Raw genomic sequence first — 18,530 nt, 5'->3', positions numbered from 1 at the left:
ATTTTTTTTTTTTTTTTTTGTCTTTTGTCTTTTTCCGTGTCCGGCAATGGATCGCAACCCTCAGTGTCGCCCCCGCACCGGACCGGGGACCGGCAACGGGATTGCACCCCTTGGCGTTGCTCCCGCGCCTCGCTCAGCCAGTGAGCAGGAACCGGTCTGCATATGGGATCCGAACCCTCGGCGGGAGCGCTGCCGCGCTTCCCAAGCAGCGCACTAGCGCAGTGCGCCACCGGGCCGGCCCGACTTTAAAATATTTTGAAGAAAATAATCTTCAAATAAAGAGCAATATGAAAGATAAAATTTTATTGCACACTCATATTTAATAATCTAATTGTTGAAGATGAAAATATACCATAATTTGGAATTAAAGAATTCTCAGGCTGGCCAAGTTGGTTAGGTCACTCGGTAGAGCATAGTGCTGATTGATAACACCAAGGTCAAAAGTTTGGATTCCCTTCCTGGCCAGCTGCCAAAAAAAGAAACCCAACAAAAACAGAATTCTCTCTCTTTTTTTTTTTTTTTTGTCTTTTGTCTTTTTCCGTGTCCGGCAATGGATCGCAACCCTCAGTGTCGCCCCCGCACCGGACCGGGGACCGGCAACGGGATTGCAACCCTTGGCGTTGCTCCCGCGCCTCGCTCAGCCAGTGAGCAGGAACCGGTCTGCATGTGGGATCCAAACCCTCGGGTGGGAGCGCCGCCGCGCTTCCCAAGCGGTGCACTTATCCAGTGCGCCACCGGGCCGGCCCAGAGAATTCTCTATTTTCATAGCTTCAAAGTAAGCTCTCTAAACTCTTATCTTTCTAAACTCTGTCTTCTTTTCTAACTCTGTGGAGTTTTTTAAAATGTATCATTGGGTGTTCTATACACTATATACAGTAATATATACCATATTTCACCAATTCTAAGATGCATATTTTCAGACTTCAACATCTCTGAAATCAATCACTATAAGAAAGCACTGTATCTAGTTTAACTAAATCTTTTTCCTTTCTTAACAATGATATCTTTAGCCTGAATGAAATAAAGTACGTATGCTGCTAACCAAATTCATCTTTTCCCCTAAGGGTTAGAAAAATATAACAGATGACTATTATGTAAGAAACAACAAACTGACATTTATTACCACCATTTATTAATGGTTTCAGACCATCATCAAGTCCTTGCCATCACCCTAAACTGCTCCAGCTCTGAAAATTTTAGGTCAAATATCCCTCCCTAACCACAAACCCCCCTTATACCCAGCATACCTATTCTAAAACCTCATCAGGAAATCAGATCCTTACATTTTTAATCAGAGCCTTTCATTTTTCGGTCCTCTCCTATTTTCACTCCTACTCTATTTTAAGCTCTATTCCACTCAGTTTAATCACTCTCACACCCAAGTCAGTTCTCTTGCCTCATCCTTCTGTCACATTTGTCCTCTCAACCCTACTTCCTGATAGATATCTATCTGGATGTCCCAGGTACAAAAATTCAAAAAATTGTCCCAAACTTAACTCATCATCTCTCTCTTATCTCATCTTGCTGCTCTTTCTATTTTTAACATCTCTGTGAATGGCATTATGATTCATTCAACTGTCACAGTGCAGAAACACAGGAGTCACACTTGACTCCACCCTCACTTTAAAATCCTGACATCAAAATCACCAGAACCAGTAGAAAAACAAACCATCGGGAAAACAAAGAGGTTCTTACCAATGTACAGAATTTTGGTTAACACTTCTCTGCACAACTGAATCTCTCCCCACTACATAACCTCATTCTTTGCCTACACCACAAAGCCTTCTAGAAGGTCTCTGCATAACTCTACCCAAGGTGAAACAACACAGATCAGTGCTTCTCAAATTATCTGTGGTGGGTCTTTGTAAAATGAAAATGAGTTAACTAGGCAAATCAATTTTTTTGAAAGACATACAAAAAGCACTAGCACAGTTTTTTTAATTATTTCATTCAAATGACAAAAAAAATTAGTCAAACTGCTATAAAATTTCCTAAATGCTCATTCTCAATTGCTGTAGTTATCCAGTTGAGGACCAGTAACACAAAAGTACTGAACCAGACAACAGCTGGCACCCATGTAAAACTTTTCTTTGTTTGTATTAATTTACTCATTACAATACTATTACCATAAAATGCATTCTTGACCTAAGCCTTAACCTGAACCCTTCTATTCTGTCAAAGAATAACTATGTTTTTGACTCACTTTTGTAGTCAAAAGAAAACAAAACAACCCGCAGTTCTACCTGTTTTCTTAATTTGCTTTTTCTCCCTCTCTCCATAAGGACTAGCTCATCTATCATTTCTCCTTAATACTTTCATTTCTAATAGATAACCTGGGTGCCCTTATCTCCTCTGAAATAAACAGAATCCCCTTTTCTATCAATTCTGCCTTCTCAATATGTAAAATAGCAAGAATGCAGAAAAATTCCACAACTTAAGAAAATTTCAAAATGCCTTTACAATCAACAAAGTTAGTTCCACTCAGAAACACTTCTCAACAGCTCTAATCCAGAACAGGGGATAAAATTCAATTAGAGTATAATATCAATTCAGCATATACTTGCAATGAAATAAGACTTCACATATTGAGATGATACTAACTTACATTAAAGTCACAAATTAACAAACCCATGATTTATCTTTTAAAGCAAAGTAATCTTCTATTAATCATTTCTAATTTTATTTGAACAATAACAGAAAGAAAACACTGATTTTAATGAAATCAATGATTCAATAAACAACTATACTTACGTGTTAGATGAAAGATCCCATCACAGGCACTAATATGAGATAAAAAGGCATTTCCCAGGCCCTGCCCATTGTGAGCTCCTTTCACAAGGCCAGCAATATCCACTACATTTAGAAAGGCAGGAATTTTGCTGAAAAACAAAAGATGGTTTTATTATGAAATAGTACTAAGAACCTGTTTATTAACCAAATTAATTCTCCAAACATTTCACATAAATTAATTCTTTCCTTTCTAGAACAATGTACAGAAGGCACTCAATAATCATTTGATAATGAGTATCTGCCCCCCCAAAAATGAAATTTTAAAAAAACTGTTAATGCATTAGGACTTTCCTACCTAGGAAAATGAAGGAAAAAACCAAAGCAGAATAGATGTACTCACTGCGTTTCTGTGGCTAAAACTCTTATCATTAATTTTATTATAACACTTAACTGGCAAATGCTTATACACACTAAAGAAGCAGAGAATATTTAAACAGTATACTGATACAGGGCATGGTAATTATCACAAAATGAGCCAACTTACTTTGCTGGCACAACAAAACTTTGTGCCAGGTACTAGACTAAGTACTTTACATGTATTATCTCATTCCAAAGTTCAAAACAACTCTACAAAATAAGTGTTGTTTATTAAACATAATTTACAGAGAAGCAAATGAAGAAATCTATTGCATACAAGATCATTCAGCCAGCAGTGACAAAACTGAATTCAAACGCAGATTGTCTGGGTTTGCATTTAATCATCATATATGTTACATAGCCAAAAATGACATGTAATGGTGAGAATCAGTTATAAGCACAGTAATAACCTAGATGTTAATAACAGCAACAGAATTAGATGTATATATAAAATAACCTTTGCTTTGCTAAGAAAATGCATGGTTAACACAAGTTAGAAACCAAATTAGGAAAATTAGTCTGCCATGTAAAAATGGAGACTTAAGGGGCTAAAAGGTTAGATAAGTTGGTTCGAGTATGGTGCTGATAATACCAAGGTCCAGGGTTCAATCCCTTTGCGAGCCAGCATCAAAAAAAAAAAAGGAGATTTAAGTGTATGAGCAAATAAAAGTTACTTTCAATGTCATATGACAAAGATATATGGTATAACCTTGCATCCTTTGTCAATTTTTAAGAGCATTCACGCTTCAGAATGTGAATTTCACTACCCAATATAGTACAATATAAAAGCTCAACAAAAGACTTCCCTATTATCTGCACGGAAAATGAGTCCTTTCAAAACAATTGTTTTATAAACAAGTATTACAGATAGAAATTAATTGATAATTGTTACCAGCAAATCCGCTGAAAATGCATAAGCATGGTTAGTTTTTTATTGTTGAATACTGCAACTGCCTCCTCAGCATCCCTTGCCCATTTCCTTGGTAACTACACTGATTTCTATTTGGGAGCCATACCTCTCCAGTGTAGCCCAGAACTTTAGAGAAGCTTGCTGTACTTCATCGGCCCCAACTCTCCAAGTGGGGCATGTGGCTCAGGCCTATACTAATCAGTTTAATCTCATCCCTAGACACAATCAATGATGCTAGGACCTTCACCTTGCCCTATTTGCCTCAAAAGACTTAAGGAGAGGTTTCCTAGAAAGGATGAGGAAGGTTTTTGAATACAAACTCATCAAGTCTTCTGAGAGAGCTTCTAGAAGCAATTCTCTTTCACTCTGAAAACGGAAGAGAAAGTATACAGTTCCAAGAGTCAAGAGACATCCTGTGACCATCAGGGGAAAGCAACTTTATGATCAAGCTGATGGTCTTCTGAGAGAGCTTCTAGAAGCAATTCTCTTTCACTCTGAAAACGGAAGAGAAAGTATAGTTCCAAGAGTCAAGAGACATCCTGTGACCATCAGGGGAAAGCAACTTTATGATCAAGCTGATGAAGAACGTAAAGTGGAATGGGGAAAGAAACCAGGTCCTTGATGGCACCACTGAGCTAAACACAGTGCTATCTGTTACTAACTCAATAAATCAATTCTTTAAATCAATATGTTAAATGCAACCAAACTCATCCTATAAGATATAATTTCTGTCTACGGCCATACCACCCTGAACGCGCCCGATCTCGTCTGATCTCGGAAGATATAATTTCTAACAACTAAAACTACCCATATGATAAATATGAAGTACAGTAGCATGCAGATGAGTAAAAAGACACTAAATTTGCAGCCTTGGGTTCTATTCCTGGTTAACATTAACTAAGTGTGATTGTGGGCAAATCATTTCAACCTTCTAGGCTTCAAGTTTCTTTTTATAAGGAAACTAGACAGGAACATCTCCAGCTCTGAGATTTGATTTTTTAATGAAAATGAGTTTCTTAATTATTATTCTTGATTTAAGGCCAGGACAAAGGTTCAAATTATTAATACAGCATCTCAAAAGATAAAAACTTAAGGCTTAATTCAAGAATTTTTGTTTCTATTAATTCAAGGATTTCTGATGTATTATACCAATGACTTCATGACTACTTGAGCAAAATATTACTTTTAGATCCTATGAAACTTTTTAATTTAATTTAATTTAATTTTATTTTTATTTTTGGCCACAAGTCTTAATACATTTTAAAAGACTAAGATCATAGAAAATACGCTCTCTGACCACAATAACAGAAGGAAATTTAGAAAATTCACAAATGTGTGGAAATTAAACAACACTCCCCTAAATAAACAATGGGTAAAAAGATAAATCACAGGGAAATTAGAGAGTACTTTGAAATAAAAATCAAAGCACAACATATCGAAATTTATAGGATACATGGTTCATGCAGTGCTTTGAGGGAAATTTATACTTGTAAACACCTACATTAGAAATAAGAAAAATCTCAAATCAGTAATATAAACTTCTACCTTAAGAAAACAGAAAAAGAAGAGCAAAGTAAACCAAAAGCAAATATAAGTAGCAAATAACAAAGATTACAGCAGAAATATATGAATATGAAACTCTCTTGAGACTAAAATGTTAAAAATCTTTTTAATCACGGGCCGGCCCGGTGGCGCACTGGAGAGTGTGCCGCTTGGGAGCGCAGCGGCGCTCCCGCCGAGGGTTCGGATCCCATGTGGAGACCGGTTCCCGCTCACTGGCTGAGCGTCGTGCGGGCGCAACACCGAGGGTTGCGATCCCGTTGCCAGTCCCCCGTACGGGCGTGACACCGAGGGTTGTGATCCTGTTACCGGTCAGTAAAAAAGAGACAAAAAGGAAAAAAAAAAAAAATCTTTTTAATCACTATACTGTAATGAACAAAGAATACCAAAAACATTTATAAATTTTTCTTCAATAGAAACAGATTGAATGATACTTCTAAGTAGGATTTTTCTTTTATCCAGAAAAAAAAAATAAGACCTGCTATATAACTAAGAAGTTTCGGGTACTCTAGCTCCACCCACTGAGAGGACAACATAGGAACAGCACCACTCCAGTAGCAAAAAGCACAACTATATCCAGACTCTTTGTTTCTAAGTATCACTCTCTTCTAAAATGAACCAGGACTCTTTGCAGGAATGGGTAACTCCAAGGCCAAGGGAGGGAAAATACAAGAAGAATCGGGAATACCTTGAATACCTCATTGCACCAGTAGCAAGGAAATGCTCAGAGAATGACTGGGACAAGTAAAAAAAAAAAAAAGAGACAGAAGCCAGCAAGAAAATAAAGAATGCTACTAACAAATTGTAATTTTACAAGCAAAACCATGAGTCTATAATGATATAAATATATAAATGAACAAATAGGGGATAAGCAAAACCTCTCCCCTATAGTAGAACACCAATTAATAAATCTACAAATAATGATGGAATTAGAAAATCACCATTTGGAAATCATCAGCCTAATAATGATTGGTTGGGTGAAGATTTGATGAGGAAGAGGGTATTTACGGAGTTTTAAAAATATGTACTAATTACTTATTAATTAATAAGTACAACATTATTAACTACCTTGACAGTGGAGAAATCTAGCAAATACCCTATAAATCAAGTGATCAAAGTTATTTTTACCAATAGAGGAACAAATCAATATTGGGTACTTTCAGATATGATACACTGCGAAGAATACAGCATCACTTCTGTGTTACACCAAAAATGTATAAATCATGAGGAAATATCGGGCAAACCCAAACTGAGGGACATTCTAGAAAATAACTGGCTTATACTCTTCAAAAATGACAAAGGAAAGACTAAGAAACTGTTTCAGATTGGGGATGACTAAAGAGATAAAACACATAAAACCCATAACATATCATCTTAGTTTGGATTCTGAACCTTTACATAAAGCATAAAGTTATTGGGACAACTAGAAAAATCTAAATGGGGTCTGTGAATTAGATGGTAATACTGAATCAATGTTAATGTCCTGATTTTGATGGTTTACTGTGGTTATGTAGCAGAGTGACCTTGTATTTAGTAAATACAAACTGAAGAACTGACGTGCAATGTGGCATTATGCCTGCAACTTATTCTCAAAGATTCAGAGAATCTGAGTTTATATGGGTATATAAGAACTCTGTGTGTAATTTTGCAGCTTTTATATAAATTTGAAATCATTTAAAAACACAAAGTTTTTAAAAAGGACACTGAAGTAAACTTGAGGACCCAATTTGAGGGATATAATTTGACATGATATTAACAGTTGTGACAGATTTTAGCCAATTGTATGACATTGATCTGAATAAATACATGAATAAATAAATGAAGGCAAGAAAGTTTTTCCTAGCAGCAGAATGTCAACCAACAATGAAGAAGGAATGATGGAATTACAAAATCACCATGTGAGAATCACCATAGCAATAATTCATCAAAAAAATAAATGGATGATACAACTAGTAGACAAAGTGGGAAAAGAGAATAAATTTAGTATACATTTTGTAGTCAGAACTCACAGGAATTGCTGATAGACTGGATGTGAGGCAGGCCAGGGGAAGAGAAGAATCAAGGATAAATTTGGGGCACTGACTTAAACAACTGAGGAAATGATAGTGCTACTTATTGAATTATGAAAGTCTTCAAAGAAAAAATTGGGCACAATAAGGTGAAAGTAAGAGGTCCATTTTGGGGTCTGGCCAGTTAGCTCAGTTGGTTACAGCACCACCTTATAACACCAAGGTCACTCACTGGCTCGGATCCCTGTACTGGCCAGCAACCAAAAAAAAAGAGGTCCATTTTGGACATGTCAAGTCTAAGGCACCTATTCAGACATCCCCAAGTTTAAAAAGTATCCTATTTCTGTAAGTAAGTGTGCATACATTGAAGGGAAAGATATACCCCCAAAGTATTTACACCTGTTATATCAAAGTAGAGGAAGTACAAGTGATTTTTACTCCTCTCATATATTTCCCTATTGTGTGAACTTCCCACAATGAACTTGTATTATCTTATTATTCTCTAATAAAGCAGTTTTAATTGCAATTGGATAAATTTAATCCATTTCCAAAGAAATGTTGCATGTTAAAATCTAGTTCTTGTGCTCACATTTAGATTTTCTAATATTTTATTATAAATTTTATAAGTTGGCTTAACCAAACACTAATTGTTTTAATCACTGCAACTTCAAGTTATATGAACTACTTGGCCGTAATTAAGCAATACAACATGACAAGCAGTGTCTTTCGGGATGATTATAGGATATTATAATTCCATAATAAACTCCAATGATGTTCTATCTTAATTATACACATTAATAGATTATGTACACATTTAATTATCTGCTACATTGATATTCCCATAACTTTTAAACAGTTCTGCTTGAATATGACTCGAGCTCAAACATAAATTCACTAATGGGACATAACAAACAAGTTATCACTGTACTTTAGCATGGTAACTACTCATTGGTACATGCTGTTTTCCATAGTTCTGCAGCTATATAATGAATTGATTAAATTTCAAATTTACGTAAAAAAAACATATATTTATATAGATACAAAAAGTTAAATTCTTTTCTACTTTGGCAATCTGGCACTAGGAATAAAATAATTACATATAAACAACAAGATGTGCTTTATTCACTTTTATTTAGAGAATTAAAACTTTATATGGATAGTGAAGCCTGGATATAAGGGATTTATTAATTAGTAGAACAAATGTGTTCTAAAATTTTGATTATATCAAGTTAAAAAAAATATGTCTAGTCCTTTTTTTCAGTGACAAAAATTCTCCCTAGAGATGAATCTCCCCGAAAACATCTCTAAAAACTTGGATCAAGCTATTTGACCTTTCTGTTTGGAGTAGGGTTAAAAACTAAACCTTGGTTTCTCTAAATATTTTTTTTCAAAATTTGTGTGATAGATCTCTCCCCTTTTTAAATCGTTTTTTCTCCCTTCTCCAATTCTAAACATTCATCAGTACCATCAACTTTTCCTTGGTAATCATTTGAAAATGCCTTATTTTCTGCCCCCTGCACCACCATTACCTACCTTATTTCCCTCCACCAACACCATTTTTACTGCCATATTACTAGTTCAAAAATTGTTTTAGTTTTTTTTTTTTTTTTTTTTACAGGTAATTATGTGTAATAGTCTCCTAATTTGTGGTTCCTTTCACACAACTTTCAAATTTATCTGCTACGCCAAAGACTGGTTGATGTCAGACAGGTTTCTATTCTCTCTCTCTCTCTCTCTCCCTCCCTCCCTCCCTCCCTCTCTCTCCTCCCCTCTTTTTTCCACAAATATTAAACAATATATATATATTCGCTAGTTAGAGCCCTACTGTAGGAAAAGCTTTCTTACCCTCATTTATTTACGTATACGGTATGGACTTTCAGATTTCTCTCCACAAAGCTTGTACCAATTTTCATAGCCACCAGCAATATATGAGAGTTCCTAGTTCCCCACAGACTTGCCAGTAGGAAGCGTTGTCATTGTTTTAATATTCATTAGTTTGAGAGGTAAGATATAATATTTCAGTGTTTTGATTTGTACTTCTCTAATTGTGAGTGAGATTTAATATATTTTCCTATATTTTCATATGTTTTTTGAAATTGTGTGTTTATGTCTATTACTAGCCTTTCTATTCTGTTCTGAAGTTTGTCTTTTCATACGTTAGAACCACATTGTTTTATTTATTTTTTTTTGGTTATGAATATTCATGAAATACAAATTCCTGGTTATAAAAGAATCAGTTCAAAATAAAGGTATACACTATCAGGTCTCCTTCCAGACCTACTGCTGTAGGTCTCTGCAATATCTCAGGTAATGCAGATGTAAAGTCAGGTTTTGAAGACACTGGGCTAGATTCAGACTCAGCTAACAACCCATGAAATAATGCTGACTGTTGTAGAATTTATACTGGCAACCTGAGAGCCTAGTAACAATTCCAAAACTCCAAAAGGCTAGATTCAGACTCAGCTAACAACCCATGAAATAATGCTGACTGTTGTAGAATTTATACTGCCAACCTGAGAGCCTAGTAACAATTCCAAAACTCCAAAAATGATGATTAAGAGGAAATCACTGGTTTCTATAGGGTTGGCTTTTAATTTCCATCCTGTTAAGATAAATGTCACAATGCTTAATTTAAAATAATCTGTGTATTTATAAAGGTATAGTCCATCTTCTTCCAAAAAGACTATGAAACTTAATACAATTTAAAACATTAACACATATAATAGAGCAGATAATTTTTTAAAAGAGAATTCATATTCAGACTATGATCTTTAAATACCACGTCCACTAAAAACGACCAGGACTACTCAGAGAGATAGCTAGTTGCAGGTCTGGAACAAAAACTATTAAAGATGAGTCTCAAACAACTTTATCCAAGGAAAAACAAGGAAGTTATTAGAGTCCCACCAAAAACACTCGGGAGCCAACTTGACCAGGCCCACTGGCCAAAAATGGGCCAATGTAGGCATCAATAAGAATAGCTACAGTGGATTGTAACAAATCAAATCATTTTATATCCATGAGTTGTTAATACTCTTCAACAAAACAAAATTAAAAACTTTTACTGGCCAACTTTTAAGGATGTTAGGTGATTAAATCTTTTGAAGACTACTAAAAGTATTTATTGTGTCTTTCCTATACAAACTATACTTTCAGAGTAACCAAAGAGTTGATGAAGAAAGGTTATTTTATAGACATATCCAGCCAATAAATGAGAAAAGAAAAAAAAATTAGAATACCACCATTTTGCAACTCCTAACAATTTAATGGATCTGGGTAATGATCACCAATGATGGTTAATACCGCAAAAAGAGGGGGAAAAAATAGTATCTCCTGACAGAAGTACATACTGTACATCATCTTTGACTTTAATCTGATCAAGCCTTTAGATGTTACTACCAGTTTATAGGAAATATTGAAGACAAAAGACCATATTAAATGAAACACATGGATGCAATCCACAAAATCCAGACTTTGGAAAATTCTATAAGACAAACAATCAGATTTCTTCAATAGTCAATTGGAGTATGGGGGTACAAAGAAAACTTCTGCTTTGGGTGAAATGCAAACACTAACAGCAGACCAGAGATTCCATCCAGAACAAGAAAAGCCACATAGAATGCATAATACAAAAATCATCTGTTTGAAGGGCCTAGAATTCTGGAAATGGAAAAAAACATGTAAGAAGCGATTTTTTACCCTGAGGACTTTTGCCCATTCTGACTAGATAAAAGAGGCAGGAATCCAGACTTTACCCTCATGGAAAGCTGAAGCTGGAGAAGAGGAAACCAGCAAAGCATTTGGGAGAGACTTGGAGGATCGTTAAGCACACTGCCAGTTTTCCCCTCAGGATATTTTCCTCAAGTAAAAATACTACAAAAGTCTGTTCAAATAAGTGGTAACACAGATTAGCCCATTCTCCATATCTTCTTCCCCTCTCCACAAATAAATAAAAAGTAAAAAGTGATAGGTTGCCAGAACAGTCCATGAGTCCTTATTTAGCTAAAATGTAATGAAGCTTCTGGTCAAGATGAAGGAATAGATGGTCCTCAGCATCACTCTCTCCCACAAATCAACCACTTTACAACTATTAAAAAGCAACAACAGCCAAGCTGGGGCCACTAGAGCTCAGCGGAAAAGGAGGAGAGACCTACAGATGCATGAAGGCAGGAGAAGCCACCATGAGAGAAAGAAAGAACCGCTCCAACCGTTTTGAGCCCTGGCCACTTCCAGGCTGGAGCTGCTGAGCACAAAGAGCAGGAGCCAGCAAAACCACAGCTGTGCCCTCCAAAGTTGCTTGGAGGCTGCAGAAGAGAAGAGGGTCTTGGTGGCCCCCAGGCTGGCAAGACCACTAATAGGATTCCCATGGACCCAAATAGGAGTGAAGAGCCACAACAACTGAAAAAAGAAGCCACTCGGAGGCCAGTGAGTTATCGCAAGGGACCTGCACATGGCTTATCCCATGGGAAGTGTTTGGAGTGCAGGCAGTGGGGGAGATGGGCCCACTGGGAGAACACTGGCACACAGCAAGGACAGCTGATCTGCCCTCAGTCAGCACAGGACCACTCAGTGGAGACTGGTCAGGAATATAGAACTAACTTCAGGGTGCAGTTTGCTGAGAAGTCTCAGGCCCAGACCAGAGTTTCCACACAACCCAGGTGCACCAGATCTCAGGAGACCAGAAGTACCTACAAAGTCAACCATCAAAATCTGAGCTGCACAAAAAGCCTTCCCAAGGGAACCAGCAGCAAGGCAGCAATTTAGCTCAATCACAGGGCTCAAGTGCTGGTCCCAACAGGAAGGTCCCCATTTTAGAAGTAAGCAAAGGACAACAAATTAGTTCCAGTGCAGAGTTTAAGTGGTGGGAAGAGCAAATAATCCAACACAGAACTGAAAGAAAAAACAAAATACTCAGAAACCAGAGATAAAGTTTGATATTAACTAGTGAAGGTCTAACACCACCAAAGAACACCTATAAAATCTAGAAGAACCAGAAGTTCCCTGGGCTACCAAGCCAAGGAGTGTGGAGGGCTGGGGCCTCAGCCATGCCCCCAACACTGGCAACCAGTCCCGACGGTGGGGGTCTGAGGGCCTCAGCCATCCCCCTACCCCAACACCTACAACCAGCCCAGCAACGACCACTGAACCACTGCAGGAAACACCCTGAGCTCTCCCAAGCCAGGGCAGAAGGGGGTGAGGGCTTCAGCCACACCTCCCTGAGATCTGAACCCAGCCCAGTGACAACCAAACCACCACTGGAAGCCCCCTGGTCTCCTCTGCAGGAATGAAGGGGGTGCCACAGGCCTCAACCCTGACCCTCGTCCTTCCTTCTCCCACCCTATTTCTTTCCCCATTCCCCTTTCTCCCCCCCCCGACTGCTCTGCAACAACATCATAGAATGTAAAAAACTATATATTAATAAACTTTAAATAATTAATTAATTAAATGTAATGAAAATACTGTATACCTACAATGAAAATATTACAAAATAATGTGGCAATAAAAGTACTTAAAACAGGGACCGGCCCGTGGCTCATTCGGGAGAGTGTGGTGCTGATAACACCAAGGCCACGGGTTCGGATCCTACATAGGGATGGCCGGTTAGCTCATTGGGTGAGCGTGGTGCTGACAATACCAAGTCAAGGGTTAAGATCCCCTTACCGGTCATCTTTAAAAAAAAAAAAGAAAGGAAAAAAAGTACTTAAAACAAAATTTAAGTATATTAATTCAAACATTTATGGAACATTTGGGCCCAACATTATGAGGACAAATAAAGTACTGTTACACTTTTGTACACTGTAGTTAAAAAACTGCTCATTGCTATTATCGGAGTCAACTGTAATTCTAAAAAGGCCATACAAGCAGAGTATTAGTCCATTTTCTGTTGCTTGAAACAGGACACCTGAAACTGAGTAATGTATAAGAAAATGAAATTTATTTTTTACAGTTTGAAGGCTGGGAAGTCCAAGGTCCAGGGGACACATCCAGTGAGGGCCTTCTTCTTGACAGGAATTCTCTACAGGGTCCCTGGTAACATGGGCCATCAAATGGCGAGAATGGCAAGAGCTCTCCAACATGTTCATTTGCTCTTATAAAGCCACCAGAGCCAGTCTCTGATAACTCATTAAGACATTAACTCATTACTCCATAAGTGGATCAATCCACTCATAAGAGCATAGTTCTCATGATCCAATCACCTCTTAAAGGCCCCACCTTTTGACAATGATTTCCTGCCCACTTAACACTGTTTTAATAGGGATCAAGCTCCGAAGAGTTCTGGGGAACATTCAATACACAGCAGTTTATAGAGTTTTTTTCTAATTATAGCTATTACTAAGTATAGTATTTTTAACTGTCTACCTAGACGAAAGTATGTTTTGTAATAAAGAAAAAAAGTTTCTTAAAACATATCATATGATAAAATATAGCAAAAGATGTTCCATAATTTTTTTAGGCAGAAAAAATTCCTCCATACAAACTAAACTTGGGAGGCCTGGCCAGTTGGCTTAGTTTGTTAAAGTGTGGTGTCAAGGTCAGGGGTTCAGATCCCCATACCAACAAATAGCATGTCTAGACGTTTCTTGGGAATAAGAGTACATGGTCAAGATGGACCTATGTGACTTGTGCTCTCTCCATCCTCTACCACTATACAGTACAGAAATAAAGAATTCCTTGATATATAAACCAATGCATACATTGCTACCCTCTTCACACATATGCAAACCACAATATGCTTTGCCAAATATAAGTTTCCCAATTGAAGAAGGCTTCCTTATATATCTGGCAATGTGCTAAGCCTGTGAGAATTAAAAACAAAAATCAAAGCAATAGAATCTTGGTCTCAGTAAGCGAACAATCTGGTTGGAAAAACAAATCTAACCCCATTAAAAGGGGAGAACAATACCGATTAGCAAAAACTTTAAATATAACTATAATTAATAATAGGTAATCAGCAAGGCCTTTACAAATGGAAAAAGTTAGTATAAAGAAGATGAAGAAAAACATGACAAGTAAGAGGGAAAAGCATCAGGGCCGGCCCAAGGGTTGCGATCCGTTGCCGGACATGAAAAAAGACAAAATAAATAAATAAATAAATAAATAAATAAATAAATAAATTTTTTTTAAAAAAAAAAAAGAGGGAAAAGCATGAGATAAAAGATAAAGGTCCAGGGCTGGCCAGTAAGCTCAATTGGTTAGAGTGCAGGGTTGCAGGGTTGTAAAACCAAGATCAAGGGTTTGGATCCCCTTACTGGCCAGCCACCACAAAAATAAACAAACAAACAAACAAACGTGGAAGACAAATTTCCATTTTCACAGATTGTCTCATCTTAGATTATCAATCTCATAAAGTCCATCATCTGTATCTTCCAGTAGCTCTGTAGGTGTAAAAATGTAAAAATAAATAAATGAAGAAGAAAAAAGAAACATTTCTTTTTTTTTCTTTTTTATGACCAGTAAGGGGATAACAACCCTCAGCACGGTGTGGTCTGCACCACGCTCAGCCAGTGAGCGCACCGGCCATCCCCATATATAGGATCCAAACCCGCGGCCTCAGTGCTACCAGTGCCACACTCTCCTGAGTGAGCCACGGGGCCGGCCCAAAAGAAACATTTCTAAGGATAATTATATAGGCTTCAGTGGTAACTTAGGACATTTTGATCGATTCAAATCCATTTTTAAAAACCTTGTAAAAGCAAAGAATTTAAATGGTTTGATCCCCTTACTAGCCAGCCACCAAAAAAAGAAAAAGAAAGTTTTGGCCTAAGCCTGAAGTGATAAAGCCCATAAACATATTGTAAAATGAGAATTGTAAACACACATACATACACACACACATTTAGATCTCTTGAGGTTATTATCAAAGTTTGAAAGTAGGAGAAGGATTCAAAATTGTGAGAATTTGTCTCATGCAAGAATGGATTTACATAAATATTATTTTGGCAATAATAGCATTAAAAAACAAAACAAACAAACAAAAACAACAGTGGCTAGATTTAACATATGCCCCCTCCATTTAAGACCTAAGCATTTATTTTGGAAATTACTTATCTTACCATATTAAGTAAATTTAACTGAATATATGTTTTATCTAAAACCTTATGCAAAACTGCAGTATGTACTGGAAAGTTGGGACACCAATGCAAATACCCATAGCATTTTAAATTAACCATTTAAACAACACACATCCAAAACAAAGAAAAAACCAGAAGGCTCTTTCAAAATGTTTTGAATTTAGATATAAGTAAACTGTTAAAATAAATACAGATGACAGAAATAAATATCAATGTGTATATACATGGGTTAGTATAACTACATATATTTCCTAACTCTGCCAGGTAAGAATGTCTAAAAGCAGTAATACACCAGCAGCAATGATCAAACCTAGAACCCAAATCCTACTTTCTATACACCATTCTCCAATAAAAGAAACCAGGGATCCCTGGAGACAAGGCTGGGGCAGGAAAAATATATTAGCCTAAAACATCATTTTTTTGTTCTCTCTTTTTTGGGATATGTCAAAAGGACAAAGGAGTCAACCTGAAAGATGAGAAGCAAAATAAATACAGACAACATTGTATTATAACCTCAAAGAAAAATATATTAAGAAGCCCAAATAGAACTATATAAATGAATGATTAAAAACTCAATGTGAGGAAATAGACAAATCTTCCTTACAAAAGAATTCCAAACAATAAATGTAGATGGAATAAGAAAAGTAAGAAATCACCATTAAAACACTTCACTAACAATAGCTGCAGGCTAGTCACACTGAAGAATGATAAAATTAGTCAGTGAAACTTAAAAGAGAAACAGAATATTTGAACAACCTCAAAATATCTTTCCCCCATAACAGCAATCAATTATTGTGATGATTTTAACAAATGTCATAAATTCTTCAAAATTCCTTCAAGGAAGTGGAGCTTAATTCCCCTCTCCCTGAGTATAGGCTGGACTTACTGACTTTCTTTTAATGAACAAAGTATGGAAATGGAAATGGGATAAACTTACAGTAAAGAAATCTGGCAGATACCACCTTAACCAAGTGATCAATGTTAATATCACCAGTAATAAGTTGTGTTGATATCATGTACCCCTTGATACAATGCAATGAGAGGGGCACTTTGCCCCCATGGTATTCTTTCCAAAAGTCCATAGCATGATTCCTGATTTCAAAATATATTACAAAACTACAGTAATCAAAACAGTGTGGCACTGGCATACAGACAGACCTACAGACCAATGGAACAGTATAGAGAGCCCAGAAATAAACCCTCATATGTATGGCTGATGGAGTTTGTATGTGTTGTCCCCACCAAAACTCATGTGGAAATCTGATCCCCAATGTGGCAGTGTTGGAAACTGATCAAGTCATGGTGGCAGATCTCTCATCAATGGATTAGTGCTCTCTCTAGATGGGGGGAGTAATGAGTGAGTTCTCACTCTATTAGTTCCTGTGAGAGCTGGTTGTTTATAGGACCCTGGCACCTCCTCTCTCTCTCTCTGTTCTCTCTCTCTCTCTCTCTTGCTTTCCTGTCGCCATCTGATCTGCTTGTACCTGCCAGCTGCCTCCCATTTTCACCATGAGTAGAAGCAGCCTAAGGCTTGTGCCAGATGCAGCTGTCCCAGAATTGTAAGCCAAATAAATCTCTTTTCTTTATAAATTACCCAGTCTCTGGTATTTCTGTTAAAGCAACACAAAACAGACTAATACAATGGCCAAATGATCTTCAAGAAGGGTTACAGGACCACACAATGGGGAAAGGACAGTCTCTTCAACAAATGCTTTTGGGAAAACTAGACATCCATATGCAAAAGAATGAAGTTGAACTCTTACCTTATACCATGTACAAAATGTAACTCAAAATGAATTAAAGACCTAAACATAAGACCTGAAACTACAGAACTCCTAGAAGAAAACATAGGAAAAAAGCTTCTTGATGTTGAATTTGGCAATAATTTCTTAAATATGACACCAAAAGCACAAGCAACAAAAGCAAAAATAGAGAAATGGGACTATATCAAACTTAAAAATGTCTGCATATCAATGGAAACAATCAATGGAGTGAAAAGGCAACCTACAGAATAGGAGAAAATAATGATGGTGCCCAACTTAACAACGGTTCAACTTATTGTTTTTTTGACTTTGTGATGGTGCAAAACTGCTCTGCTTCTCACTTTCAGGACAGTATTCAACAAATTACCTTTGATGTTCAACTCTTTATTATAAAATAGTCTTTTTTTTTTTTTTTGTCTTTTTCTGTGTCCAGCAACGGATCGCAACCTTCAGTGTTGCCCCCGTACCGGACGGGGACTGGCAACGGGATTGCAAACCTCGGTGTTGCTCCCGCGCCTCGCTCAGCCAGTGAGCGGGAACCGGTCTGCATGAGGGATCTGAACCCCCGCGCGGGAGCGCCGCCGCGCTTCCCAAGCGGCGCACTATCCAGTGCGCCACCGGGCCGGCCCTAAAATAGTCTTTGTGTTAGATAACTTTGTCCAACTGCAGACTAATGTAAGTGTTCTGACATGCTAAGGTAGGCCAGGCTAAGCTACGATAGTCAACAATTTAAATGTATTAAATGCATTTCTGACTTTTAATATTTTCACTCTACTATGAGTTTAACAGGACATAACCCCATCTTAAGTCAAGGAGCATCTGTGATTGCAAGTCATATATCTGATAAAGAATTAATAACTAAAATATATAAAGAACTCCTACAACTCAACAACAACAAAAAACAAGTGACCCAATTAAAAACTAGGCAAAAGACTTGAATAGACATTTGCCCAAAGAAGACACACAAATGGCCAACAAGCATATGAAAAGATGTTCCAGGGCCGGCCGGGTGGCGCACTGCTACAGTGCGCCACTTGGGAGTGCGGCAGCGCTCCCGCCAAGGGTTCGG

General features: G+C 37.3%; 1 protein-coding gene across 1 annotated transcript in view; it reads right to left on the bottom strand.

The window, feature by feature from the left end:
- The window catches only part of OLA1 (Obg-like ATPase 1), a 169,932-nt gene that overhangs the window by 139,935 nt on the left and 11,467 nt on the right, over window positions 1-18,530 (bottom strand). Inside the window, exon 3 of the mRNA XM_008567385.1 lies at window positions 2,752-2,879. Coding sequence (XP_008565607.1) covers window positions 2,752-2,879 — 128 coding nt within the window. The remainder of the gene's footprint in view (window positions 1-2,751; window positions 2,880-18,530) is intronic.

The sequence above is a fragment of the Galeopterus variegatus genome, unplaced genomic scaffold (assembly GCF_000696425.1).
Source record: "Galeopterus variegatus unplaced genomic scaffold, G_variegatus-3.0.2 Scaffold317, whole genome shotgun sequence".
In the NCBI taxonomy this organism is placed as follows: domain Eukaryota; kingdom Metazoa; phylum Chordata; class Mammalia; order Dermoptera; family Cynocephalidae; genus Galeopterus; species Galeopterus variegatus.
The sequence above is the reverse complement of the archived record's forward strand: the minus strand, read 5'-3'. Positions and strand labels throughout refer to the sequence as shown.